This window comes from Fukomys damarensis, unplaced genomic scaffold (genome assembly GCF_012274545.1).
Source record: "Fukomys damarensis isolate Sample0158 unplaced genomic scaffold, DMR_v1.0_HiC HiC_scaffold_15, whole genome shotgun sequence".
NCBI classification, from domain to species: domain Eukaryota; kingdom Metazoa; phylum Chordata; class Mammalia; order Rodentia; family Bathyergidae; genus Fukomys; species Fukomys damarensis.
Genome location: NW_022900927.1, coordinates 51,635,307 through 51,654,850, shown reverse-complemented (window position 1 = coordinate 51,654,850; position 19,544 = coordinate 51,635,307). Strand labels below are relative to the sequence as shown.

The 19,544-nt window shown below is 35.0% G+C and overlaps 1 protein-coding gene across 3 annotated transcripts in view; it reads left to right on the top strand.

Annotated features, from left to right (window-relative positions):
• The first annotated feature begins 9,667 nt into the window (after positions 1-9,667).
• Atp2b1 (ATPase plasma membrane Ca2+ transporting 1) overlaps positions 9,668-19,544 on the top strand; it is a 58,465-nt gene continuing 48,588 nt past the window's right edge. For all 3 annotated transcript variants that reach the window (XM_010613319.3, XM_010613318.3, XM_010613320.3), the window contains exon 1: positions 9,668-10,095. In XM_010613319.3, the coding sequence (XP_010611621.1) occupies positions 9,888-10,095 (208 nt within the window). In that variant the 5' untranslated portion in view covers positions 9,668-9,887. The remainder of the gene's footprint in view (positions 10,096-19,544) is intronic.

Here is a 19,544-nt window from a genome sequence, read left to right as displayed (position 1 = left end):
TTTTTTTTTTTTTTTTTTTTTTTTTTTTTTCTTTTTTGGTACCGGGGATTGAACTTGGGTCTTTGCACTTGCAAGGCAGGCCACCAAACCGCTGAGCTAAATCCCTGGCCCTAATATCCTTATTCTTTGCATTTGATTGCGTTAATGATAAGTCAAATTCCTGCATGACATCCTCTTAAATTATAGCTTACCTTATTTTTCAGCCAGATCACTTGACTGTATCACAAAAGCAGGCATTGATTTACTGAACTGTTCTTTACTGATTACAGCTGGAAATTGCAAATGACCATCAGCTATCAAGCTGATATATATATATCAAACCACATACATAAAATGGGCATAAAAATGGGAATGTGTCTTAGGCTTTTAGTTCTATGTTCAGTTAGTCAAATACTGGAATAAATCTTTGAACTCTGGAGTTTTTAAATTAATGAAACAGCTCATGTACAGATAAGAATACTGCCAACTTTATTTTTGTAGGCTTGTTCAGTGAAATAATGAGCATCCTGTTTCCTTAAGCATTCAAGTGTAGGTTCTTGTGATTTGACAGGATAGAAGCTCTTAAGAACTGAGTAGGCTGACCGAGCATCTGGTGTGGCATTCAAGTGTTCGTATTGCCTTCTAGCATCTGAACAGAAGGAAAAAATACTGTTTTAATTTAGAAATCTCTTCTTTGACTATATCTGAAAATTTTAACAGCAGTGAAACCAGAAAAATGATAGAACATTTGGTTCTCCTATTTAACTGGAGATCTAGTGCTTATATTTTGAAAATTGCACAGATTATATAAAATTAACCTTCCTTGTTTTTTTAGCTTTTCACTGGCTTTTTTTTAACTAGGGAGCTTACTGTAAATATGAAAGGTTCCTAAAATGCCAAAATAGGACAACAGAGAAAAAAATATAATTTAGTTTGGGGAGGAGGAGTAGAAAAAGGTAAATATCTAAATTATATAGCTCCCTGCTAAATTTGTTAAAATTTATACTTCCAGTTGTTCTAAATATGTTCTAAATGTGTCTACATTTTTACCTTGAATGAAGGAAATGATTTACACTATTTGTAAAAGACTTAAATGGAAAAAAAAATCAGTATAGTTGGATTAAAAATAAAAACAGTTCAAAGTACCAGCTGCAGAGTATTTTTGGAAGATGGTCTGCTTTCAATTACTCATGTAAATTAAGAATGGCATATGAAAGAACCATGAGTAATTTGCTTATATTTTGTCAGAAAACTTGGATCAAGGTGACAATCCAACAGTTTGCTCCCTAGTCAAAGTTCAGGCCCATGGTAGTGATTCTGGAGCCATCAACATTTCTCCATTGTCTAAACTGTAATGTTTCGCATTCTGACCCAGATCAACTGAAGAAATTACTGGAGAGGAGCCTTTTAGACGATTCAGATCCATGTGGAAGTTTGAGAACCACTAATCTGTAGTATGTAGAATTAACTTTTAAATTTTTTCTAATTTTGGTAAACTCAGAGGGATTGTGGGTTATTGGTTCATTTTTGTTGTTGTCTTTTTTTGTTTTGTTTTTTCTGTAAATACAACTTTACAGATTAAGCTAACCTCCTAAGAGCTGGAGGTATCAATGTTTGGGATAAAGTGGTACTGAATTGCCCATAAGACCAAACAAGTCTATAGTTAGCTTCAGAATATCTTGTTTCAGATTATTCATATTAACGTTTTGCCATATACTGTGCATAATTAAGTACTTTGTTGGCATAAATAACTAATCTGTACTGGAAATGACAGTTACCAAAAACCCTAGGGAGGGTGTGAATCACCACTTTTGTAGAGCCTGCCCTGCTTTGGGCTGGCATATTCTTCAGTAGACTAATGATTATGGGAAGAGGAGCTGTGTTTAGGGATAGGAAAGGAAACTGGGTGGTTTTTTCACACTTTCACTGAGCTAGACTGCTATTGTGTGGTTTTGTTTTAATTAGATTGTGAAATTTTGAAATATGGGGAAAAAAAACCAAAAAACCATAAGCCTTGTAAATGCTCATGCAAATAAATTTTTATTATCTATAAATAAACCTAATTTTCTCTTGACTAAAACCAGATGAAAACAATTATGATAAAGATTACCATGCCACCCAACTCCTCCCCACTTATTCCCTTGACAATTATTCTAGAAGTGAAACAAGCAGTGGAAAGTAAGAACAAAACCTTGGCACTGTGGTGGGAACAAGGGAAGAATTAAGGCAGCAGAATGTTTGAAGAGTGAAGGAGTGGTTACAAGTAGCAAAGGTTGCCAATAGGTCAGATAAGGATTTGCTCTTTAGATGTAAGAACTAGAGAGGTCACTTGGTCTTACAGAATAATTTGATTGAAGTAGCTGAGGAGAAGTTAGGTTGATCTGTGAGTAGTGGGATATGTATAGAAACAGCAAATTTCAGAGAAGATGCTACATGTAAGACTGAGGATTTTCTTACCAAGTAGCCTTTTGTAAGATTTTGCTTGTTATTTTTTATGTATGTAGACCTACTTGCTAACATTGATTTTGTATATTTTTATTTGGCATGAGTAACAAATTATTTCTGAAATAAGTATGTCATTTTTTCCAAGTTTTATAACATTATTGAAACTCAGCATTGTTTCTTTGCATATCAGGTATCTTGGACCCTGGTTAAAGATTGTTGGCATGAAGCAGAGTATAATTTATGTGAAAATCTTAAATACCTTTTAATTTCAGTTGTCTAGAAGAATTTACAGGAAAGTTAAGTTTAATATATCTTGCATACCAACATGGTTTGAAAACCTGGATTGTTGACTTTCTCTGACATCCTCACCATGTTACTATAAATGTGTTAGGTTTTTAATTTGCTCTAATATTTAAATTGTCATTCAAACAAGAGCGTTTCTGTTCAATGAGCACTGAGCCCCCACTACATTCCAAACAGTCCTGGAGTTTAAAAGTGAATGGCACAAGACCTACCTTGAGTTCACAGTTCACTGAAGGAAGACAGAGAGATAAACAACTCAATTTAGCTATGTGATTAAAAAGCTATACTGAAAGAACAAATTAATCTCTGCCATATTCTAGTCTTTACTACTCTGAGTGATTTGTTGAAGTGGTCATGCCGGATTTATAACTGACAGCAGCTATCGCTTGCCCATTCCTCAGAAAGACCCTACTAGATGATAAGTAAATTACTGAGGGAAATGGAACTAATTTTAGTCAACAAAGACACAGGGATAGTATTTAAGAATCCTTTGCAACTAATAAATCAGGCATTGTAAATAATGCTGATTTTTCTGCTGTATCAGTTCTATAAAGCTGGCTGTATCTGTTCTATAAAGCTGAAATCCTGTTGGGTGAATTTACTCCTGTTTTATACATACCAATTATTACTCATCTGATACAAATCACTTGTATAGGCTTTATTTTTTTGAACATGTGTGTGTATTTAAGGCCCTTTAAAAATGAAAAAATCCAAGTTTAGAATAATACCAAATTTAAGTCATCATTTGGTTTCTTTAGAGTGTTGCAATGAAATAATTTTAAATCCAACAAAACTGTAAAAGAAACTCTGAACCAGTTGTGAATTTAAGAATGTCCACTTTTTCTTCTGCTCTTTCCACCATTACATCTACTGGCTTACAGTAAGTTATTATCATTTCTTAGTACAGATTATTCTAATTCTTGGAAGAGTTCATGTTTTTAGGTCCTGGGTCAGGTAAACAGTTGTATTTGTTTCCAACAGAAAGTGGCTATGGAAGAAAGTTGGAAGATCGTAGATTTTGTTTGTTTTGCTAAGCTACAAGATGTATAAGGCTAGATTTTTGCTTTTAAGTAACTTTGCAGTGTAATATACTTTAAATCTAGACACAGTTACATGGTAATTACGCTATCCAGACCCTATAGAAAACATGTAAGGGGGTAAGTACCAGATTGTCCACACTGACTTGAGGATAACTGCTGTTATGTAGGAGTGTCAGGTGGGGTGGGACTGTATTACTTAATTTATGAAATAGCTCTCACCTAATAAAATGTCAATAGCAGCCATGGTGAAAAACAGCTATAGTGATTAGTTAAGCCTCTTCTCAAAACTGCCTGAGTGCAGGGAAGTGGACTTGATTGTATGTTAAAAGGAAAAAAAAAAGAAATTGGAGATCTATTGAACATTCTTTTTTGGAAAAGCTGTAGTCAAAAATAGTTTTTGTCCATCAAATGGTGCGTCTAATGGCTAGGATGTCAGTATCCTTTTGAACTATGATTATAGTCATTTCCAATAGTAGGAGCCTCCTTAAAACCTGCATATTGTTATCCATTGTTTTGTGATTTAAATGTTGGTCACTTACTGTTTTTAATGCTTTCATGAATGTTTAATACTTGCCATTTATTATTCTTACCCTTTTTGAAAGTATGTGATTACAAGTGTTTAATTACCCTGATTAAGGTTAATAGTTCGATGCGATCATGTTAATACCAATGCTATGCATATTTACCTTTAATAAATTGTACCATTATTCTATCTACACAGTTACATTTCTTGTGTATCATAGTTATACAGTTAGGTTTTGGGAATTAAATATAGAATTTATGTACCATTTAAACTTAGCCTCATTTCTCCCTGCCTGTTCAGATCCTGATCCTGTCTTCTAATATATTTGCTGTTTTACCTGGCTTCAAGGTATTTGTAGATTAGATAAATGCAATTTCTATGTCTTCAAGTCACTAGCAAAAGCCTAAAATCATTCAGGAATTGGAAATATTAACTGTTTTTTTCCTGGTTGTTCCTCCTGTTGCTAATATTCTTAGTTTTATTACCGTTTATTTTCTGTCTTGCCTACAAAAATCTCATGTTGCTATATAATATTGAAAATCCTTTTTAGTGCTCAATAGTTCATCTGGCACCATATTTCAAACCATAATTTATTTAGCTATTTTCCTATATTCTTTCAATTTTTCTAAGTGTTGGAGTGATTTGTAACTTTCCTGCAACTTTTCCATGATTTATTAGTCAAGTGACTGTTAAAGAAGGAATTGAAATTGTATTTTTTTTAAGGAGTTTTATTTATTTATTTATTTATTTATTTTTCAGCTTTAATTGTGTTTATTGGTACATTTTAGGGATACAGTACAGTTACATTCATTGTTAGGATCTTGTACCTCTACATGACAAGTCTTGATTCTCATTTTTTCCCCTTACTCCTGCCCTCCCTTCACCCCCTCCTCTCCTCCCCATCTACAAACACTTTATTTTCATCTTTTCATTATCTCACATTTTTTTCTTTTCCCTTATTACCCTTCCCTTACCCACCCCACCTTCCCGATTCAAAAATGGGCATCCGAAATGAACAGACATTTCTCAGACAAAGAAGTAAAAGCAGCAAGTAAATACATGAAAAAATGCTCCATATCACTGATCATTCGAGAGATGCAGATGAAAACAACACTGAGATTCCACCTCACCCCACAAAGAATGGCTGCTATCAAGAAATCACACAATAACAAATGTTGGCATGGTTGTGGGGAGAAAGGAACCCTTTTCCATTGTTGGTGGGAGTGCAGACTGGTGCAACCACTATGGAAATCAATATGGAGATACCTCAAAGAGCTTGGACTGGAGGTTCCATTTGACCTAGCCATCCCTCTGCTGGGTATCTTTCCAAAAGAACTAAAAGAATCATATCACAGAGAAGTATGCGCACCCATGTTTATAGCGGCACAGTTTGTAATAGCTAAATCTTGGAAACAGCCCATTTGCCCATCCGTTGGAAACTGGATAAAGAAGATGTGGTTTTTCTATAAAATGGAATACTACTCAGCCATAAAGAACGAGAAAATAGATTCATTCATAGGAAAATGGATACATATTGAAGATATACTCCTAAGTGAAATAAATAAGTCACACGTGTAAATACCGAATAGTTTCCCTTGTGTGAAATCTTATTTTTAATAAAGCTGTCTCTTCATGAGCTTCACTCACTAGGATCCATCATCCTTTTATAGTCTTGGGGCTATACTTAATCTCATCTGTAGGAATCTACTTACTGCCACTTTCAAAGATTTTAGCCATTGTTGTCCAACTCTGGTCTTCAGCTACCTTTTTTTTCATAATGCCTCAAAGACTACCAGTACGGATTTGAGCAGAGATGTTGCTTGTTCTGAGATACATTTTGTAGGATAGGCAGCCTGAATAGAGTAGCTATGCGTTTTCTTTTAAAACTTGCCTCTTCTGGATATCAGCTTCCACTTGAAATTTTTTCTTAAACTGTTCTAATAGAAGCTAGAAGTCCTTTAGAGAATTAAAATAGCTTTTTTACTTTTTATTTTGTCTCAGTCCCAAATAGTTTGTCTCTGACTTATTATGTTGTCACTAACAAGTGGAAAGCAAAACTTTTTATTGTCCTTAGCATTTTTGTCAATCAGCCAGTTGAATAAATGAAAGCGATGAAAGGGGAAAATAGAAGAGGGAGGCTGTAGACAACCTGGCATTTGGTACTTTTCCCTGGACATCCTTTTTTAAACAGTAGAACAATTTGAAAATGCTTGGGAATAATGTCTAATGCTTGGAAATAAAGCTCTGTTGAGTTGCAAAGTGATAGAAAATAAACTCCATGAGGAATTTATTGACAAATTGCCAAAAAGATCATTTATTGATAGACATGATCAATGATGGGACAAATTTTAGTCATGACCCAGGAGGGAGTCAAATGAACTCACATGCTCACTTGTGCCCCCTCAGAGGCTTTCCCCGTGATAATAGTTGGTCACAAAACTCACAGTACCTCTTTCTATCTCTCCCAGATTTCAGTGCAGTGAAAAGATAAATAAATAAATCTTTGCCTCAGAGTTAGAGCAAGTTTCTTTGCCACTTGGTCTTTTTTGGGTCACATTCACATTCCTAATATGAATGGCTGGGGAGTGTCTGGGTTGAATCCCTTTTACATTGCAAGCTTTGAGGAAGTGCAAATTTGAAACAAAAACAGATACTATTATTGAAAGATAGAGGATAGGATGTTGAGATGGTCAATAAATACCCCCAGCATTTTCCCTTTAGTACTGGTTTGATTATATGAATTGGGACATTTGCTATTATTTGACTATGTTTTGACCTACAGAAAGTTCCATCTGGCCTAATAAATGTGAAAACTTAAAGACAGTATTGTGAAAAGAAAGGGCTTTTTGAATTACAGTATAAGTTCACCTTGTTGAGGACTTTAAGGACATTCAGTAAGCAGCATTCTTCTATTTCACTTTTGTGTAGAGAAAAGACAAAGATTTGGCACATAGGAATTTTTTAATGAGTTTTATAACTGATAAAAACTGAAATGGAGAAAGTTAATTTTTATGTAGCAGTAATGAGCTACTAACATTAAACACAGAACTGTCAGTTATTTTCTTTTACTTAAGGCTCCTTGAACAACAGGAGGCTTTTTAGCTCAGAGATTTACCTCTTAAATCTCAAACCAGAATGCACGAGTCCTACATGTACCTGACTCCCCCCAAAAAAGTAAGATAGAGGAGAAGCTATGTATGTCTAGTTTTAGGAAAATCTCTGGACAAGCAGGACATTTAACCTTAGTAGCATTCCAGGAGGCAGTGAAGAAAATTCCTTCTTATGAAAACTAGATGACAGATGAACATCTGTGCCCTCAACACACAGACTTATGAATCTTAAATTATTTTACCTGTTAAATAATAATCTATTTTAGGTTTGGTATGGTGTTTAGGTGAACAAATCTTGAGTGTGGGAACTTAAGATTATCAGGGCACCCTTTTCCAGTTTTTGTTGGGTTATTATAGTAACTAATACATAATAGGGAATTTACTTTACCTGTGAGCTGAGTAAAATTGGTACTTACTGGACAAGCGTAAGAGTATGTAAAATTGGAGGAAGCATGCAATGAAAGACAATGCCTTACAGAATCCATTGCTGTCATATCCTTGTAAATTTAACCCAAGGCAAACAAACTTTCATCAACTCATCATCCTTAACTCCCTGATACATATTCTAAGTTTTTAATCAGTTCTCCAGTCCAGTGCTTCTTACATTTTGCTCCCTAGACAGAAAGCATTGTCTGGGAACTTGATAGAAATGCACATTGTGGAGCTTCTGCTTAATCCTGCTGAATTTAAAAGTATGGAGGTGGGGCCCAGCAATTTACATTTTACCCAGTTTACCAGGTAACTTTGGTGCATGCTTAATTATGTGGATTATATACCATGATTTGCAAACACCCTTATAACAGCTTTGTAGCTTCAAGATTAATTGAACTTGCCAATATCTTTTCTAGTTCATAATCATCAAATATTTTATTAAATGTCATTGAAGGGTTGATTGCTTGGGGAAAAAATTTGAATCAGTAAACTGGAACTTGGCCATGAATGACAAACAGGAATAAGGAATAGGACTGTATTTCTTCTTGTAGTTATAGAAACAGTGCCATATTTTAAAAACTACATGTAGTAGAACAGTACACAAGGGATTGGATGTAAGAGATACTCTAATAAGGAAGAGCCTGGGGAGGAGTGATTGTAATTTGCATAGTTATTTGAAGATTAGAAAGACAGAAGAGGCTTTTTAAAGGAAGAGTTAACCAAACTCAATAACTGAATGAGTTGGGAGTGTAGAAACATAAGATTCCAAATCCTGGTGATTAGGATGATGGTGATTATTGTGGAAGAGAGCTGTTCAATTAGGAATATAATGAATCCAGTTTTTGAATGTTAATTTTGAGGTGATTGTTACTTTAAAGGAGAAAAAAGAGTTGAGAGCTCATCTTTTCAGGTATGTTAGGGTAAAAGGAAAGTTTGGTGAAGAAATTGAAGCAGTACAGTACATCCTTTTGTTTCTCCAGCTTTTATTGTCTACCATGAACTGGCACCCAGATTCTTAAAATATAGCAATGGTGTACCCCTACTCTCGGAACTAATATGAAAGGATAGAAGATAATAACATGTAATTGAATGGACAGAATAATTTCAAACAATAATAAGGCTGAACAACAACAAAAGTAGCAGAGAAGACTGACCAAAGTGGAGAATTTCTCTACTAACTAACTAGTCAAGAACTGGGGTGATAGAATGTGATCAAAATAATGTGAAAGGTACTTTTAAAAAGCCAAAAGATGGAGGGCAGAATGGCCAAGGAAAGTTGCAAGAAACCATATCAAAGAATTTGTTGTGCTTCTTATCTCATCAAAGACTGTTCTATGTGAAAGCTTCAGAGAGAGATAGGCCCATGTATGAAAAGCAACATGTGCTTGCAGATACAGTCCGGCCATAGACATTTAACACCTATTTGCAAATGACTGAATTCCTTTGAGCTTTACTCTTTTTAGTAGAATAAAGACTAGTAACACCTTTATGAGATTAAATTGTGATGATTAATTGAGAGGATGAACTTTGAGTAGTCAGCACAGTGTTTGGAACTAAGTACTTCAGTAGTGACTATTAATAACAGTCTTGGAACTTGAAATTCAGTCACATGAAGTAGTTTCATTTAATAATGACATGATCTAATGTCTTGAAGTTCATTTAATTCATATTTTGATCTTTTATCATGCAAAAATTTAAAGGCATTAACAGTTCTCATATTTTTATCATAAAATGGTATACTTTGATTAGTTACTTGATGGTATATAGAAAGTATACTTATGTGTATAATATTCTAAAACGGATCTTAATAACTTTTAAATACTTTCTTCCTACAGATGTATACATCTCATGATTGATGTGAAGAACAAGTCATGGGCCAAAGGTCAAGATATATCTCTGGGAAATGTTGCTGCTGATGCTGCTTTACAAAGTCATACAATGAGTGTTTGATTTAAGAAAAATTTTCATATTTAAAAGATTTTCATCTTGGAAATATACCAAGTGAAAATTAGATTCTTTTGGGAAACATTTTCCTACTAATAAATTATACTTGTAATGGGCGACATGGCAAACAATTCAGTCGCATACAGTGGTGTGAAAAACTCTTTGAAAGAAGCTAATCATGATGGAGACTTTGGAATTACGCTCGCAGAGCTTCGTGCTCTTATGGAGCTCAGGTCCACAGATGCATTACGAAAAATACAGGAAAGCTACGGAGATGTCTATGGAATTTGCACCAAGTTGAAAACATCTCCCAATGAAGGTTAGTTTTATTATACTTGTGTTTTGTCCATTGTGCTAGCTATATATATATTTTTTGGCTCATAAATAAACATGCTTATATTATCTTGGCTATTAATGTGATTATGCCATAATAGTGGTAACATTAAACATGGGCTTATCAGATTGATACAGTTAAAGTCAAGAAGTAATGTTGTAAATTAATTTGTATGTTTTAGACTGGTGGAATAAAATATTTTGTCCTGTTGTACATATCATTGCTGCCTATTTACAATAACTAGATTGTCTTTCCACTCAAGCTGTAGAGGATGGAATCAGGCTTGGCAGTCCCCAGGAGATTCAGTGGAAATAAACCCTGCTCACTCTCCTTCATTTAAGGTGGCTTAAAGTAATTGTCTCTGCCAGTAGCTAACCAAGATGATTTTAGTTTGTGGGGCTTAACTATTAGTTAACACTATTGGTTCACAAGGTCCTAATGTAAAATTTGTAGATTAGATAGCTATTACTTTTTCAAACATTTCTTTGATTTCCTAATCCTTGATTTGTATTGTTTCCCTTTGAAAATCAAGAAAGGAAAATTCAGTGTAATTCCATTGCCTTATTGTCTAAAATGATTTGAAAAAGAACTTTTCGTACATTGATCATGTTGAACATAAAATGAAAGTTAGGGTTTCAGGAAGGCATTTCCAAATTGCAAAAGTGAGAGTGAGGGGGAACACATGAGGATGAATATTTGGCAGTTAGCAATTTATTGTAATGCAAATGAAAAATCACACAAAATTATATAAATCTTACATTGTAAAGCAAATTCTAAAGCAGTTGTACAAAATTTTTCTCAAACATTCCGCACTGTTACAGCATTTCTAATATATAACAGCATAAAAATAATTTCCAGAATTACTAAAATATTTTAAATCATGCACAAGATTCTTTAAAACGTTTATGTAATTCTTTGTCCATTAGTAATTATTGTAGCCATAGATAACTTCTTTGATTTCTCTGAGGTAGCAGGATGTTAAGAAAGCCACTGTCAGTATTCGCACATTCTTTGGGATATTTTTCTGCAAAATCTATGACTCTTGAAGATTTCTTGGATCTTTTCAAATTGGAATCTCTAGCTACATGAATTTCTTGTTATGCCTTAGTAGTGTAATCAAATTTTGGAGCTTGTTCATGATGAACATCATCATTAGATTGTATAAAATCTGGAGGAACAGCCCAAAATGTTTAAGAACAGCAACAGCAAAAATAATAGGTAGCACTTAAAATAGCTTAACACTTCTTGTGCCATGTTGATTATTCACAAATATTATCTATTTATTTTTATAACACCCTGACCAAAGAATCCACAGCACAAAAAAGATTATACAATTTACAAAAGTGGCATGACTGGCTGCAGTCTCTCATTCTTAATTCAGAAACCATACTTTCAGTAAAACTACTAACTATATTATACTGTTATCAAAGTTCAACTCACAAAGCTTCTTAAAAAGTTAAAATACAGGGAAGTGCCAGTGCGCCTTCCTCTTAATAGTATTTTTTTGATGGCAAGACAGACATTTTTTTAAAAGTATGTAGTGAAAAAAAAATTGGATTAACTTTCTGTATGTTAGCTTTCTGTCACTGTGATGGAATACCTGATACGATCAATTTAAAAGAGAGGAAAGGTTTCTTTTGGCTCAGTTTTGGAGTGTTTAGTCTATGTTTGATTGGCCCGTTGCTTTTCATCTTGTAGAGAGACAGTACATCATGGTGGGAACACATGGCAGATAAATGTGTTCCTTCCTTTTATGGTGGAGAGGAAGTTGAGGGAGAGGGAAGGGGTGGATCCCATATCCCCTTCAGGGTCACACCTACAGGTAGCCCCTGGGTCCTAAAGGTACTACTACCTCCCAGTAGTACCACAAGCCGGGGCGAACCTTCAACACAGAGCCTTTGGGAAACATTCAAGATCCAAGTTGTAGGATATATTTAGCAGGCTAGTCTTTATAAGAATGCAGTTGGATTTTTGTGTTTCCTCATTTGTTCTACCAATTTATTATTTCTCTAACAGAGAAGTTCTTTGAATTTGAAGTATATATGTATACTAACAGGATATATTTTGAGCCAGATAGGATTTTCCATTTTAAAAACTTCATAGTGTTTTCTGATTAACTTATCAAAATTCTTAAAGGAAATGCAACTGTAAATTTTAGGGTTAACTGGAACTGAAACTTGTAACTTCACATTTTTAGCTGTATCTTTTAGAAAAAGCATCTGTTTTATAGTCCTCAGAATTCAAGAATATACTTTTATACCAAAATAACCTGCTTACAACAACCTAGCTGTATAAAATTATATACAGGTTTTTTTTTCTTTTTGTATATTTCTTATTTTCCTACACTGACTTTCTTATTCTAAATCACATTATTTGATAGCTTTGTTTTTACAACAGGTTTTAGTATCTTTTCTATTTTAATGAGTTCTTATGTTATCTATATTATATTGAGTAGTAGGGCATACTAATAATAGGGTCTAGAATGTAGACCTCTAGCTGTAGCATCATATTTATTAATCAGTAGTACTGTAAAAAAATAAATTCAGAGTGTAAAGGCAGGTGTGGAGCGATGTTCTGGCAAGATTGATGGCTTTGTAAAGGGTAAGAAGTAAAGTGAAACACTGGTAAAATTAGGTAAAACAAAGAAATTTTTTAAAAGGAGACAGTGCTATGTGGAGAGATGAGATTCGTGGTAGGAAACAGTGTAGGATCAGTAGTAATTTTCCTGGTTACCTAAAGTTTCCATAATGTTTCAGATGACACATATTATTTGTACTCACTAGAAATAAGATTTTTTTTTGTTTTTGTGTTTTTTAAACAGGGTATCACTGTAGTTCAGGCTGGCCTTGAACTCACTATGTAGCCTAGGCTGGCTTCAAACTTGTGGTGATCCTCCTGCCTCTGCCTCCCAAGTATTGAGATTACAGGCATGCACTACCATGCCCAGCCAAAGTAAGGCTTTTGTGAAGATACACTTTGACTATGTCTTCATGATGTAGTAGAATAAAATGAACATTCACCCATGAAAATTTTTTTTTTTATTATTATTGTTGTGTTTTGTTTTGAGACAAGGTCTCACTATGTAGTTCAGGCTGGTTTTGAACTCACCATGTAGTCTAGGCTGACCTCAAACTCCAGCAATCCTTCTGCCTCACCAGTCTCCCTAGTGCTGGGACTACAAGTATGTGCCACCGTGGTTGGCTTGGCATTGTATTTTAACTCCTTAAGAAAATCAGCATTTCACTAAGGATAAATCATTATTAATTTAGAGGCTGCTACAAAAATGCTGAAGTGCTCCAGTTGTAAATACTTGAGTTTGCAGTTTAGCACAGGCATCCAGCAAGTACTTGCTTGGCCACAGGTGAGCCAGGCATCTGTGTTTTATTTATGTAGAGTTCTCATTTAGAGTTTTATATTGATGGTGCTGCATGACCATATCCTAGAAATTTATTGCTGCTCTAGCAGAATTATAGTTCTTTTAATATCCACTCAGATTACTGGTTTTCATTGCTTAGGGATTATTTGAAGGTAGTTGTAACACTCTCTTCTGTACTTCTTAATTAACTCTGTAGTACATATGTTACTTTGAAAGTCCAATTTGAAAGAACTTCAAGGAGTATGGCCTTAGTTTCATTTTCTTTTGCTTTGCTTTAACCTTAATTTTCAAATCCCAGTAGACATATTTCCTTTTCAAAACATTCTCTCTGTCTTCCTAATAGTATCCTGTTAGTTTTGTTTCCTTCTAACTGGCCAGTCTCATTAGCCTCTTTTGCTTTCCTTTAGGTATTGGTCATCCTTGGGATTTTATCCCCTCACCTGTACACTGTCTTCCTTTGTACACTCTGGGTAATGTTGTCCAGTCCTCTAACCTCACAAGCTATCAAGGAGCCAGTGACTCCTGCATTAACAGCTCCAGTCTAGGATTTTCCTCCAAACTTTAGTCCTGGAGGCCCTGATTTCTTTTAGACACTCCTTCAAGCTTTCTCTTGTAAAAGCATACTTCTCTTTTTTTCCCTTTCCCATGAAACTGTTATAAGCTAATAACTTTGCTGGCCTTGGCTTTTAACATGAATTTCTTGCTCTCATTTGATCAAGAAATCCAGGAAATTCTAATTCCGAACTTTCTCTTAATCCACTGATGTCCACTTCATTACATCCTCACTACCCTATTTTTAGGGTAATTCAGGTAACGTAATAACTACTCTCCCTTCCTGTCTCCCTTCCCACTGTCTATCACTTTCTTGCTTAAAGCCAGTAGTAGTTTTGCATTGCCTTCAGAGTGAACTTTAAGACTTCTCATTAGCCTTACAAATCTTAGAATCTGACCACTGCTTACCTTTTCTGTTAGTCACTTTCCTGCAATTCAAAGGGTGAGAGATTTATTTTGGCTCGTAATTCAGAAGATTCAATCCATGGTTTGTTACTCAAGTATAGAAACACCATAGCAGAAGGGGTGAAAGAGCAAAAGTGCTCAACCATGTCAGCAAAAAAGCTGAGAGAGAAGGTAGGACCGAGGGACAAGGACACACTTTTGCAGCTAACACCTCAGTGACTCACCTCCAACCAGGCCCCACTTCCTAACAGCCCATTCAGCTACTGAATTCATTAATGGATTAATCCACTGATGAGTTATAGCACCCTTATGATCAATTACCATCCAGTACTCTGGTTTCTCTTCAGATCATACAAATCTTTCATCTTTTACAAATTACCCTCGAAACACATGAGACTTTTGGGGGATACTTTAGTTCTAAACCATAATAACTTTCAAATCTCATCTCTTTTTCCCAACTATGTTTCTCGGTGTTTGAAGCATAGCACAAAATTTCTAGTTTTTTTTAGATAGTTTTATTATGGCATGCTCCCTTTGGGCCTCTTACTACTAATCTCTGTGCCTAAAACACTTTACCTCCACTAAAATCACTATCCTAGCCTCTTAAAGAATAAAGCATATTATTCTTTAATAAGGTGGTAATCTATACTGTAACTATCCTTGTAATCATTATTATGATCACAAGTTTTAACATCTTAGAATTCCTGTATCTGCCCCCAACTCCTTAAATTTGGATTCCAGTTCTTTCTGTGTAGTATAACATTTGTACCATCCACATCATGATACTTAATATACTGGGTTGTGTTACACTGATTGCTTACCAGTCTTTCCTACCAAGTAATGAGTTCCTTAAGGGAAAGTACCAAGGAAAGGAATCTTGTCTGACTCATTTCCCATTATATGCTTAATGCCTTTCACCTTGATTGGCAAGAGATGAGTATTTGGGAATGAATATGTGAGTTTGACTTCAGACCAGTGGTTCTAAAATGTGGGGTCAGGGGACTGGATCACTTCCTCTTTTTCAGTTGAGATGGTGAAAATATTAGACTTATTTCCCAAGAAGAATTCACATACATGCAGATTTTCATAGAGATTCTTAGTTTATGTTTTGTTTTGACTCCCACATATAGAAGTGAGATTGGCTGCTGCTGCCACTTTTCCCATCAAGCACACATACACACAAGTACAGGCACAATTTCAACTATAGGGTTTGATAGGATTACAGCTACATGCTGTGTATTAGCCATAATTTTAACTTAACCCCACCTCCTTCCAGCATTCGAGTAAACTGCCCCCCACACCATTTCCTGAATTAGTGCCAGCATTGAGATGGCACATTTTCTTGTAAAACAATAGTCTTGATAGATTGCAGTTTATTCTCTAAAATGTCATTTTTATTAAAATATAAAGACAATATGACTGAGCTATTTTCTGCCCATATAATAAATATAGGCTATTTTTACTCCCCATGATGGGTGGATTCAGATCTGAAAAGTATATAATTCTAAGCCTGCTTTTGATGCATTTTGGTTATATTGTCTTTGTGAAGTTAACTGGGCCATTAAGAGATCAATCCCATGAATGACCTTGGCTTCATTGCCACTATATTGCAATCAGCTAAGCCCATAGAGCTAAGCACATTTCTCATTATATTTTCATAAGTTATTCCTAATAATTTGATTTTTTTTCTTTCATATTTTAAAAATAGGACTACATACTTTCATTGCCTGCCCCGGCAGTTTAGCTATATCTCTTTCCCATAAACTTTGTTTTCTCTATCTTTGCAGTGGAAACCTCTTCCTGTACCTAAGTTACACTAGTACAGTACCCTCATGCTTGTCATTAATTCCATTCCTACTTGCCATTCCGTCTTTTGTCTCCTGTATCATCTCTGTCATCTTCTACTTGATCATTTCCCTTGGAAAATAAACTTACTTTATTCTGTCAGTTGTCTTTTTTAAAAGAACAAAAACAGTGCAAATAAAACCCACTTTAACTAGTTTGCTGCTTTATTTCTTTCTACCATATCATACTCCTGTAAAGTCATCCATACTTAATTTTTCCATTTTCTCATGCCCATTCTTAGTTCAGCTCTTTCTAATCAAACTTTCTTCTGTATCACTCCAAGACTTCTTATCAAGGTTATTGGCTGCTATCTATTGAAGAAAAGTGATCCATTGTTCTTCATCTTTCTCGACTTTCTAACCACTTGCCATAGTTCTCCTTCTCATTTAACCATCAAAAAATTCCACTGTGCTCCAAGGCTGTATCCTTAGTCCTGTTCTCTTTTTGTCTGCTTACTGGGAGCCCTTCTCTGGCCCATTGTTCCAGAATCATCTGTACATTGATAATTCACTGGCTGAGACTCTTCCCTGAGTTCTGAATATGACTAGCTACCCATTTACTCGATAGCTCAGCTTGTTTTGTTTAAATCAATAAAACAAAAGTATTTTGATCCCTGGTACCAAAAATAAATAAATAAAAATAAAACAAAAGCATTAACTCCTCTCTGCTTTACTCCAATTCTCAAAGCTTGCCCTGTTTTGGTAAATGACTCTATATCTACCCATCCAGTCAAGTATGCATTAGTTATAATTTTCAGTTAAATCCACCTGTTTCTAACATTTCAATCACTTGCCTCCATTCAGATGCTGGGACCAAACAAACAAACAAAAAATCTAGTTGTTATTGTTCATCCTTTCTCTCTTTTACCCCCCAGCTACCCACATCTAATCGTTCTATAAGTTGTGTGATTTTCCTCCAAGGTGCTTGGCAAATAAAGTCACTCCTCTCTGCCTCCATTTCTAAAACCTAGGTTCAAGCACCCTCAGGTTTTTGAGCAGCTTCTCAGCTGGTCTTTTCCCTCTGTGCTTGGCACTCACTCCCATTTGTCTTTCACATAGCAACTTAAAGAGGCTTTCTAAAATGTACAATAGTTACCACTTCCTTGATTTAAAACCTTCAAGTGGTTTCCATGCACTTAAAGTAAATCGAAGCCTCTTTCTATCTTTCCTATGATCTTGCCCCCAGCTGCTTTTTCCATTTTGACTCTGTTCTTTTCTCCTTGGTCACTGGAATCTAGCCTTGGTGGCTTAGTTTCTGAAACCAGCATCTCAGTAAACTGCCTCCACTCAAGTGCTTTATCCTTGCTTTGGTCTCTGGGTCTTGTATTTGCTTTTGTGCTGCCAGGACTGCTTTGGGATCTTTCCCAGGTCATCATTTAAACTCAGGTCAATTACTGTGGTACCTCAGTTCTCCAACTTAATTTTTTTTATAATTTTGGGGAAGATGACCACATTTGTGTTTGTGTGGGGCAAATGGCTACGGTTGTGTTTGTCACCCAATGTAGAGTTTATGAACGGAAGAACAATTTTGTCAGATGCTTTTGTTTGAGAATCAGATTGTTTGCAGACAGAAGTGTTCATTCATGAACCAAGGCATTACTGTGTTAGTGCATCAGAAGGGCTAATGTAGTCCACGTGGCCTTTTATTGTCTTCAATTTGTATCTGTAATTATTTTAATTGTATGTCTGTCCGTTTCTCTCCAATGTAATTTATACTTGTTGAAGGCAGATCTTGTCTTGTAGACACTGATGCATTAGAATGTAGAACAGTCCCTGGAAGTAGTAAATGTTCAATAAATAGCTGTTAGGGAAGTGACTTGTTACAAAAGTCATATTTAATATTTAGATTAGTAAATTTATTAATAGAAATGAATTGCTCTCAAAGTGGAGTTAAAACCTTTAATGCTCAATTTGTAACATATCTTTATTCTTACTTAGCTTAACAATTACCCTGTAATTTATGATTTACAAACATATGTTCCTTATCCTTTGGTCTTTCCAAACAGCCTTGGAAGTTACACCAACTAATATTAGTGGCTACCCAAATCCCAAAGAGATTAAGTGACTTACAAAAAAATTTAAATAGATGACCTGGAACCTAGATCTAATTACTAAACCTGACAACTTTTTTTGGTGTAGTGTCCTGGGTGTGTGCTTATGTGTGGTAGTGGTGGCTTAGAAGAATTATGATAATCCTTGGATTTTTTTTTTTTAACTTCCTAAATTCCTTCCAAGATTCTATTTTTTTGAGACAGAGTTCTGCTATGTAGTTTGGGTTGGGCTTGAACTTACTATGTATCCCAGGCTGACCTTGAACTTGGAGTGATCCTCCTGTCTCAGCCTCACAAGTGCTGGGATTACAGGCCCGTGCCACCATGCCTAGCTTCATTCTAAAGTTATTGTTAGCTCAGTGGCTATTCTTTGCAACATTAGTACAAATTAGTGAATTCTGGTACAACAACTTTGAAAAAATTAGCTTTGGTGTTACAGTGCTGGTATTTTATATGATCAAGGGTTATATTTATGGAATTAATGGTAGTCTGTTCATTAAACTGATAAAACTAGTATCTTCAAAAACATTTCTTAGAAAAAGAGGCCAACACAGGGAGGATTAGCAATACTTTTTCCTATAGAAGGGCATTGAAACAAAACAATGCAAAGGTATTTATTATCCCCATTATCTAATAACATTACTACAGTCCACTGCTTTGCCTTCCTTTATTGCCTTTCCTTCCATTGACTCTGACTGAATGCTTACAAAGTTGTGATTGTTGACTTCTGTCATAGAAATCAAAAATGCTTTTAAACTGTCATCTATTATGAACTATGTTACAGCTCCCATTGAAAACATTCTCTGGAATCTTTTTTTAGCACCTTCAACAGATAATTCCTTTAAACCTACTTGTTCATTTTCCATTATTTAATTCTAAAATGCATTTTGTTGTCTCTCCTATTTTGCCTGCTGCTGTATTGAGATTAATAGGTAAAATACTTAAAAAGTCTTTTAGTAATCTATTTTTCTGTCTTTTTCTTTGATTTTTTTCATAGAATGGGCTCTTTCCAAAAAAAGAGTAGAAGTCAGATATAATATGATAAATTAAAAGTTGTATTATTGTGGTATTTCTGGTCCTTTCTTCAGCATTCTTAAGTAGACAAGAAAAATTATTTGTCACTGCTGTCTGCGTTATACTCCCACAACAAGTACATGTGAATATACTTCGCATTATTAACTGTCTCGTTTTAGGAGCATCAACGGG